The sequence below is a fragment of the Hyalella azteca genome, unplaced genomic scaffold (assembly GCF_000764305.2).
Source record: "Hyalella azteca isolate HAZT.00-mixed unplaced genomic scaffold, Hazt_2.0.2 contig2797, whole genome shotgun sequence".
NCBI classification, from domain to species: Eukaryota; Metazoa; Arthropoda; class Malacostraca; order Amphipoda; family Hyalellidae; genus Hyalella; species Hyalella azteca.
Window position 1 is genome coordinate 382,633 of NW_025933058.1, and position 9,554 is coordinate 392,186.

Below are 9,554 nucleotides of genomic sequence, written 5' to 3' on the forward strand. Positions count from 1 at the left end.
AGGTTTTCTGTCGCCTCAGAAAAACGAAATCTATTTCGAGCTGAAAGTCCAATGCTCATTCACGCAGCGCCGTCGTTCTCAAGCGTTTCAGACTTGAAGTCTGGCCCACTCGACTGGTGGTCATTTGTCAGCTTTTTCCAGTGCGGGTGTCCCCTCAACGGTTTCTATCCCTCGATTCAGTGGTAAATGTGAGCGCTGTCGCCAAGGTACGCCTATTCTGCGTAAGATGCGTGTGACACATCACGTTGGTATACTTGACGAGACTAGGGCTCCTGGTTTGGTTACTTTAGGTTAGATATCGCTTGAGGAGGTTGACTGCTCTGAACTGAACTCGGGAGGACTTGCCGCAGCATCCTAGCCAGGGTTTCGTCCCGCTTCAGTTGGAGGGTATCTGGATAGTAGTTTCTTCGGGCTACTTCTCGCTCTAGCTACTCTAAGTCAAGTCGGTGCATAATTTGAGACGGAAATTCAGGATGTTGCAGTCCTTCAGTGCCGCGAATAAAATCCTGGGAGTTAATTAAGGTTCAAGATCGACACGTTAACTCGATTCTGTTCATTATTCACGAACGTGAAGTCATCAGAAGGTAGTAGTCGTTTCGTGAGTATCTAAAGGTAGCTCAATGCTGCCTAATGAAAAGAACGTAATAAATGCTTTTGCGTAAAGACATTGACATCTCCGATAGGTCGAGTGGGCAATAAGCAACCGTTTCATTTCAGCTTCAAGTATATTTTACACTGGTTTCGACGTAATTTCCAGACCAGTTTCATCTACACGTCTGCAACCCAGAGCGAGGCTTTCTTGTCATAAAACGACGCTGTGACAATCGTTCCCATCAGATTTTCACTCCAACACCAGTCTCCTCCATACGCTAAACTGTTGTGGCCTTCGTACTTAACAACAACCTCAGGGTGCAATGGGTCGTCCGCCACAGCTATGATCTGTTGGAACGAGACAAGTTCATCATAATAACAAGCATTGTAAATAGGAAGAAAGATGGTAACAAGAGTATTCAGCTTTCCGTAAAAACAAAGTATCTGCGAATATGTTGAATCATCGTAGATATTGCTCACACTTCTAACTTGTTCCACAAGAGCCAATATTTTTTACGTTCGTTATTACTTCTTATATTTTAATTCAGCGTTGGCAAATTGTTATGGCTTGGCTTGAACCTTCTTCTGTACCGTGAAAGTTTTGATTAATCGTCAGTGTCAATCAGTCAAGTCTACACGTTTGACAGAAATTAGTTGGCAACAAGCAACTGCTTTGTGAAGGTGTGCAGACTGCTGTCCGCTCCGCCGCATTATTGTCACTCTTGCCATTAATTGCTTTGTCATTCGTTGTTTTTATCGTCGTCTGTGCTATGAAATATATTTTCGTTTATTTCTTATATTCTGTTATTTTACTCAAAAACTTTCAACCTATAAGTGATTATATATACGTGCCAATAGGCCCTAAATCATCAAGCCTAGTATAGTTTATCAAAAAAAGTATAGTAATTACTTTTCAAAGCCAACACTTCTAAAGAGGCCAGTGTCTCCGATGTTACACATGTATGACGAATTCATTTTATTTATAAATATAAAAGACATGTAATTTTTAATTTTTTTAATAGAAATAAAAAATAAAATAATTTTCAAATTAGTTTAGTTGCCAAATGTTTACTAGCGCTTCAGCTATTAAGCTATCTCGCACCGAAAGTCAATATTAACATCACCAAAGAGGTGGAAGGTCTCAATTATCAAAAGGTTCTCAAATCAAAAATTGTTCATCACCCACGAGGAGTGGAAGGTCTGCGATGTCCAGCCCGCTGAAGCTGGCTTGAAAGAAGCAGCGTTAGCATCTCAAAGAGACGAAGTGACAAGGAGGGACAGGTGAAAAGCAAAATGAAACGAAGACACTAACAAGAGGTCGCTTACACGGGACGTCGGTCGCCCGCTCGCCCGCACGAGCGAGACAGAAAAGGAAACTGTAAGGAATCCTACCTACATAATAAATTGATGTAAGGAATCCTACCTACATAATAACTTAACCCCACAACTGAGATCTGCAGTCAGACACCGCGAGCTCAGCGGTGGGGCGCTGAGGAACATCCCCCTATGAGTGCGAAATCCCATAGGACTTCAGACGAGCAGACACCCGTCAGAAGTTGATTCAAGCATTGTCTCCAACTTTACGCAAGTGTGCAAAATTTCAGATATATTGGACAGGTAGAAGTGTGTTAAATATCAATTATACGATTAGTAACAAGCAAACAAACAGCAAGAAGAAGAGAAGTGTTGTAATATGAACACATCTCTACCTGGAAGTGATTGTACATGCAAGCAGCCAAGAGGTGCGTCCCAGCGCTGGGTCTCCACTTGAGACGCCACACGCCTCCGTCGACGCGTGTTTCACTCAAAGGTCGTCGCCAGTTTCTGGCATCCCACAGCCGCACCACCTCGTCATAACTTCCGCTTGCCACCTGGGCACAGAAATAAGATGAAATCCAGCTCATACAAAGTAAAGCTAACTTTCATACTCATTTTCAAAAGTTGTCTATTCGTTATCAATTGGTAACAGGAAAGTCAATCGATAATAATCATCATTAACTTGTTCAAACATTGGAGCATATACTTCCGTGGTAACAAATGCGAATTGAAGCCGCTTGGCAACTCAGGTTCATAAAGTTAAAGCCGAAGGAGGCTCTGTGGCCTCCCAATAATGGATCCCCGAGCCATTTTTGGCTTTGGTCTGCAAGCAACATGAACACCGTGTTTCGCAACGGCAGTAATGATCATATATTAGAAATACTGACACTGTACATAAAACTGTAGTAAACATAAAAACGCGAAGATAACTAACCTGATGCTCGCGCAGCTCGTTAGCGTGAAAACTCGTTACTCCTCCATCATGGGATTTGCAAAAATACGGACTTTCAAGTCCGATCCTGAGATCGTATCCTCTGAGCTTGCTGTCGTCACCGCCCGAGTAGACGATGTCATTTTGCCAGTAGTTGAAAGCAGTGATCCAAGCCTCGTATGCATGACATTGAGCGAAGCTGACGCGCGACAAATTAGAGTTAGAGAACTCGTAGACGCTCACATTCCCTCCAGAATCACTCACAGAAATCTTTGGCGACTCAGTTGCGTACTTTCGATTGGACCAATCCAGGGACAACGCAAGCACGTCTTGTCCTTCAAGGAACTTTCTGCACAGAATTTCAAGCGACGGATTCTCTTCTTCCTCTCGAAGTTTTAGTATCACGAGTTCGCCATCAGAGGTGACAACTCCCAACAAAATGAGGCCTGACACTTTTTGACAACTCCACTTCATATCTAAAATACCAGCCATTTTTATTTCCTGAAGATCGTGCTTCTTGTTCCTGTGCACCAATTTATGCAAGTATAGACAACCCTTCCTTTTTTGCTTCCCTCCATCTTCACCTGAACGTCGTTTGCTGCAGTCAAGACTCGTGGTCCCTAAGACTAAATCTTCTTGAGCAGATCTTTGTTCCTTCACAACCTCGGAAATGTTTTCTGGTTCCGCGAGAGTTGTGACTTCATTTCCGTCAACAGACTGTTTCTCTTGATGCACAGTATTTGATGATATGTCGTTGCCACCTTTTTCTTCCAATTGGTACGTACCAATAACAAAAACGTCTTGGAAAGGTAGTAATGGACAGAACTCAGCACTGTCGGCGTAATATTCGGTCGACCACTGAAGTAACTTTTCAGTCTTCATGATTCAGAAATATTCCTGAAAAGTAGGATCGTTTCTAAATTAATTAATTCGCATCTTACAAAAATTAGATAAAAAAGGTAATACACTAGCCATAAATAAACAGTCAATTTCTTCCGATGATCGGTCACTTTAATTATATTAATCATCAGTCTAGACAAGTTCCTTGAATGCCAATGAAGTAGTTGCATCACAGTAGAAATAATAAAACAACTTACAAATGCCAGTCCTCTTGTACGAAGATTTTGACAGCACGACTTCCCGGAACCTGTCATTCAGACAAAATAGTTATTAAAACTCAAATAAACGATCTTCCAAAAGTGAATACAAACAAGTAGATCAGTGAAGTGGACGATGAGTTATGTCACCATGGCAGTCAGAGAGAGATAAGGCATCATGTTAATCGATTCAACTAACTTATGCTATATAATTAATAATAATACATACCTAATTAAAAAAATTATGTAAGCTACATTCCGAAAGTAGCGTGAATTTAGCAAAACAGAGAACAAGGGTTTTCACTACTATCAAATCAGGAACTGTTCGAAATACAATTCGTAGCACTTAAAACTCACTTCATTAAACGAAGAGTAGTGGTTCAGCACATGATCGAAGGGTTTCCTGAAAATAAAAAGTATTGAAATACGCGTCAAAGGTAACAAGCTGAAAAATTGTACAAAGTGGGGTCAGTGAAGTAGACGGTGATTATTGTCAACATGGCAATCAGGTGTAGAGAAAACATCATACATAATCAAAGATGTGCACGCAAAAATGATGACAAGCTATACAACTCAATATCCCAAATGCACCGAACCAGAAACCGCTAATTTTATCACTAAATTAAAATATACGGCAAGTAACCATTATAAAACAGCTTAGAACATAAGTCGATGTGAATGAACACTAAATCCAGTGGCATATAAAATTGAAGTTGCAGTTAAACCAAGAAAACTTGATCCCCACATAACCTATTAAGCTATCGCTCAAGTAATACCAACCTAAATTTTGAAGGCCGAAGCTCGCATTATGAACGTAATTTGTACTTGGTATGAAACGAATCTGAAAAATAATTCAATTGGTTAGATATAAGCCCAACTGTCAATAAAAAAACACGCACACACACACAGTTCGTCAGTAATACCAAACAGTCATGAAGAAATCAGACTGGGGCGGTATCAAAATCATCATTTGTACAATTAGTTAAAGTCGTTAAACTCTTTATCATTATAGTTTACTTATGGGAAATTGTTAGTAGAATACCTATGTAACTTGCATATGGAGACAACTTTGAATTGGGAGAGGGGGAATAAAATCACAATATGAATTTCATGCAATATAGGCATGTTATCGGCACTGATGCTAGAACCTTCCAACTGTTTCTCATTTGAATAGATATGCAGCGATTTCTCCACTACTAATATTGGAGTCCTTTTCTTCACTACAGTAATCACTCCTAACACATTAGCTACTTTCAACTAATCCTTAATATTGTCGATGCGGTCACGCCATTTTTGTGGCGAGACAAGACACGCGTATCCCTCTTCCAGACTTGGAAATTATTTCCTCGTTCAATTCAATTGTTAATCAGTTTCTTTTCACTAAAGTTCAACCATCACTCTTAACCTGCTTTGGAAGCATGACTCAGGGCTGTGATCATTCAAAATAAAGCACAAAAATCACCAAATAGGATGTGAACAGATAAAGATAACGAAAGTCCGATCGAAGCTGAATCTTCGAGTGAGCCGTCATGTGACTCATGTCGTCTAGGAAGCTGGGTCATGTGCATGATGACGCATTAGTTTTTCCTTAACTGAAATTTTTTTGTTAAAAGAGGTCTTTTTTATTAAATTCTGCGTCGCTCAATTATTTTTTTTTTTTGTTAGCCAAAGCCTTACTAAAGAAGTGTTCTAGTGTTTGAATATTCAGCAGATATTTATAAAGAAGTGTTCTAGTGTGAAAATTCAGCAGATAATTCTCAAGGTAACAATGCATCAGAGAAGCAAAAGACTATTACACAATAAACGAAATGAGCTACACATAAATAGAGCTATTCCTCTGATTTATTCCATAAAATTTTCCATATCGTTTAGCAAATTAGGAAAAATTACGTGCCGCAATACATTAAAAATCAAAGTGCCATTAGAACGACCACAGCGCCACATGCATCGGAGGCGTTAGAGCAGGTAGAGGCGGGCTTCTGAAAGTTATCCTTACATTAACTTACTTCTACGGATAACCAAACATAGGAACCAATAAGCAATACGAATTCATCAGGATGAAGAGAGTCTGAGACGATATCAAAACCATTATACATAGCATTTGTTATTCATTGTTGAATCTATACCGTGTATTTCATGAAGTAATAATAATAAACATTGGATATTCAATGTTATCAACCACCAAATAATCTACCACGAATGTTCTTGCTGGACTCACCACAACAGCTGTGTTGAGAGAAGCCGATTCTTCTACTCGCAAGGAAAACGTTTATCTGCAATTGTAGTAACAATTAATACAATTCATTGCAGTCATTATGATTGGGGAAACTCAACAAGTCAGCGAAACCAATCATTCAGGATGAATAAGTCTGGGGCGGTATAAAATTCATCATGATTTAATTTATATTTAGTACTTCATAAACGACTGAAGGTAATAAACAAATTATCCTGTAACACTCACCACCATAACAGTCGTATGAAGTCGGCGATTGATCCACCAATGAAATCGATCCGCGTCTGAAATTATTGAATCGCGTTAATAAGGCGCGTCTTTAATATTATAATTTGACTAGGAGACCAACATTCAGTGAAAACCAATCATTCAGGATGAAGTAAGTCTGGGGCGGTATCAAAATCATCAGGGAAATGAACTCTTTTATCAGGATTTACCGCACTCACGGTACTGTTGTTAAATGAAATAATAAACACTGTGGAGCTTGAGATTCAACAGTATAGCGGCTACAGGTATTAAGCGTGAATTTTATGGTGCACTCACCAACACAAGAGCCGTGTAGAGAGGGAGAGAAGTCAACACTTTCACCAATCTTCATCTGGAATACAAGTCACACATAAATAAAGCATTTCAAATTTCCTACCATTTGAAAAATTCACCAACAGTCAGTAAAACCAATCATTCATGATGAAATAAGTCTGGGGCGGTATCAAAATCATCATTGTAACTAGGTATATCATTATACAGGTAAAGTCAAATAATGAAGAGAAAAACAGCAATCCAAATTTCTTCAGAGGTAAATCTGTGACGGATTAACAACTTTACTGGTTATTAGAAAGCTGCTTTATCGAGGATATCGAGGGAAACTCTAGGAAAACGTAATAAGGAATTGGATTGATGCAGAATGTATTCACTGATGACGGATCAGAATCGTATCAGTTGGGGCAATTATGGTATTCTGGCTTGTGATTAAGGACCACAACTCTTGAACTCTGTCATACAGTTCAAATATACCTGGGATAAGTGTGAATTTCAATAATTTTTTAGCAATCTTGACCCTCAGTAATGGCTCCCAAGGAAGCTTCTTTACAAAAAGCGCGAAGCAATAGATTCACTAGTCAAAATTTTTAGACCAAATACTCAAGACTCTTCGCGAGAATTTGTGTTACGCACATCGGCTTGCAATACCAGCTCAATACCAAGAGATTTTCAAGATGCAGTGTCAATAATAGGGCTATATACCTTAAAAGCTTTAGCAGCACTCTTCAGCGTAACGGAGGTTGTCAGTCTGCACTCCCTCAGTGAGAAGTGAACACTCCTTCCACTAACGGAAATAAAGAAGTTACGCGTTAATAAATCGATTCCAATACATACCAATAATTTCTCGAAAGTGACATAAATCAGTTGAACCAATCATTCAAGGTGAAGTAAGTCTGGGGCGGTATCAAAATCATCATAGTTATATTTTAAATTTAGAATACAAAGTTACCTTAGTAGACTAATATAATGATATTTAATTGCAAAATATTCTTGTATACATCCACAGTTATTACACTAATTTTCCTGTAGCACTCACCACCATAACAGCTCTGTAAAGTCGGCGATTGATCCACCAATGAAAGAGATCCCCGTCTGAAATTATCGAATCGCGTTAATAAGGCGCATCTTTAATATTATAATTTGTGTAGGTGAACAACATTCAGTGAAACCAATCATTCAGGATGAAGTATGTCTGGGGCGGTATCAAAATCATCAGAGTCAAATTTTACATGAACAATACCAAGTTGTGCGCGTCGCGTAGCAGCCTAATAAAATGGTACCAACTTAACGATATTCAGAATTCAATTTCGTAACGACTTCAGATATTCAACACTAGAGTTACTAGGGCGTCCATCGTGATAACTGCAGGATGAAGAAAAATTTTTAATAGATCCACTAATCAGAAAAATCTGTGTCTCCAGTTCTAGTTATAGATCAATTTAAGGAGTTGAAATAACTATTCTAGATCGCACCAACCAATAATTATATTATCTGAGAAATAAACCACACATGAAAAATTTATTCAAGAATAAAGAATCTTCTTAGTTTTTCCCAGAATAAAGAATCGGAAATAAATCTACCTGCTATCTAAACATATTTCTTTATTATAAGAATAAAAAAATAAATTGCTCTATTCACTCACGGTGAAAAAACGCGAGTCATCACTCAAAATATGCATCACAATAAGCTTATAATTTTTTCCCTAGCAAAAAAATTATAACGAAAATATTAATTATGATCCGAAATGAAACGTAAATAGACAATGGTTGTGGTCCGTGATTGTAAGAAACAAATTTCACCAACCTTGACGTGTTCAGAACTCGTGGGTGATCGACTGGTATCGTTTCGTGGCAGACTTCAACTGGAACAGACAATAAGTTGTCAATGCACAGTTTAGGGAAGAAGAAGATGTACTGCCGAGAAGAAGCATCAGTATAGTGGACGATGAGCTATGTCAACATGGCGATCAGTTTCAGAGAGCATCATGATATGAAATTATTGGGTATATTTTGCATGGATAAGTGATAATAAAAAATGAATCAAGGTATCTTCGATATATTTATTGACAATAATGTGGCCCAAATTTCGTATTTCTTCGAGTATTGCATATAAGCAAATAACTTGAGAGTTACACATACCTCGACATATTTTCAGCTGTCAGAAGAACTTGTAGATTCAGGAGCATTGCTCCATCCCTTATACGAGCTGAAAAAAAAAATACGAAGACAAGTAACACCACATTTTAACCCAAAAATGGTTAATGTACCCTTAGGTCAATGATCAAATTTTTGTATGACACAGCATATGTGTAAACTTTACACTCACCTGTCTTGACATAAGGAACTGCAGCATGTGGCACTCCGACGTAGGCGTTCTCAACCAGGACAGTAAAATTTCAATTTATCTCAAATCCTTTTGCACGTACCAGTTTACTAAAGTTTATTAGCAAAGTAACATTCATTCACGAGAATTCCCATTGATGTGGCAATCTGAGAAACATTCTCCAAGTATTGTCGTGATAGAACACAACAAGCCTTCTAACATCAGTTGTAAGTTGCAATAGAATTCTATCGACAAAGAAGAAAATGATTTGACTTCTCAATAAAGTTGAAAATTTTCCATGTTATAAAATCCTAATATTGATTCAAATTGGATGATATAAGCTCAGAGCTAAATATATTTACCAGCACCTCACAAGTCAACAGAACAATATCAACAGATTTTCCTACACCATAAAAAGCAGTAAATTATGTTGGAACAAATTATATCTCACGACACACCGACCTCTGAATATTCACTCAACACGCAAAAATTCACCATAATACGGAAGGATAAAAAAATACAA

The 9,554-nt window shown here is 38.3% G+C and overlaps 1 protein-coding gene and 5 non-coding genes across 8 annotated transcripts; all 6 read right to left on the reverse strand.

Annotated features, from left to right (window-relative positions):
* Positions 1–706: 706 nt before the first annotated feature.
* Positions 707–9,484, reverse strand: LOC108664437 (diphthine methyltransferase). 3 transcript variants are annotated; one of them, XM_018151017.2, is made up of 13 exons: positions 8,848–9,484; positions 8,513–8,570; positions 7,746–7,801; positions 7,412–7,493; positions 6,713–6,767; positions 6,398–6,453; positions 6,155–6,209; positions 4,717–4,777; positions 4,294–4,339; positions 3,937–3,986; positions 2,843–3,736; positions 2,301–2,462; positions 707–939 (listed from the first exon to the last, which is right to left on the reverse strand). In XM_018151017.2, the coding sequence occupies exons 11-13, from the start codon at positions 3,719–3,721 to the stop codon at positions 769–771; spliced, it is 1,212 nt and encodes a 403-aa protein (XP_018006506.1). In that variant the 5' UTR covers positions 3,722–3,736; positions 3,937–3,986; positions 4,294–4,339; positions 4,717–4,777; positions 6,155–6,209; positions 6,398–6,453; positions 6,713–6,767; positions 7,412–7,493; positions 7,746–7,801; positions 8,513–8,570; positions 8,848–9,484; the 3' UTR covers positions 707–768. The 3 variants fall into 3 exon arrangements, with proteins under 3 accessions (XP_018006506.1, XP_018006507.1, XP_018006508.1); XM_018151018.2 differs by lacking the exon at positions 8,848–9,484 and having other exon boundaries at positions 8,513–8,682; XM_018151019.2 differs by lacking the exons at positions 6,398–6,453; positions 6,713–6,767; positions 7,412–7,493; ... (1 more) ...; positions 8,513–8,570; positions 8,848–9,484 and having other exon boundaries at positions 6,155–6,319.
* On the reverse strand, positions 4,841–4,913 carry LOC125179580. The gene has a single exon (XR_007157313.1). It is a non-coding gene; the product is annotated as a small nucleolar RNA SNORD31 (small nucleolar RNA).
* On the reverse strand, positions 6,269–6,336 carry LOC125179583. The gene has a single exon (XR_007157316.1). It is a non-coding gene; the product is annotated as a small nucleolar RNA SNORD31 (small nucleolar RNA).
* On the reverse strand, positions 6,515–6,583 carry LOC125179584. The gene has a single exon (XR_007157317.1). It is a non-coding gene; the product is annotated as a small nucleolar RNA SNORD31 (small nucleolar RNA).
* Positions 6,830–6,897, reverse strand: LOC125179581. The gene has a single exon (XR_007157314.1). It is a non-coding gene; the product is annotated as a small nucleolar RNA SNORD31 (small nucleolar RNA).
* On the reverse strand, positions 7,564–7,633 carry LOC125179582. Its single transcript, XR_007157315.1, has one exon. It is a non-coding gene; the product is annotated as a small nucleolar RNA SNORD31 (small nucleolar RNA).
* Positions 9,485–9,554: the final 70 nt, after the last annotated feature.

What these genes read in the sequence shown, in the direction of transcription:
- LOC108664437 (XM_018151017.2), bottom strand. Translation starts at nt 3,721, where the DNA reads ATGAAGACTGAAAAGTTACTTCAGTGGTCGACCGAATATTACGCCGAC. An exon ending in ACGAGCTGCGCGAGCATCAG is followed by an intron (nt 2,463 to 2,842) that starts GTTAGTTATCTT and finishes TTCTGTGCCCAG; the next exon opens with GTGGCAAGCGGAAGTTATGA. An exon ending in GCATGTACAATCACTTCCAG is followed by an intron (nt 940 to 2,300) that starts GTAGAGATGTGT and finishes TCGTTCCAACAG; the next exon opens with ATCATAGCTGTGGCGGACGA.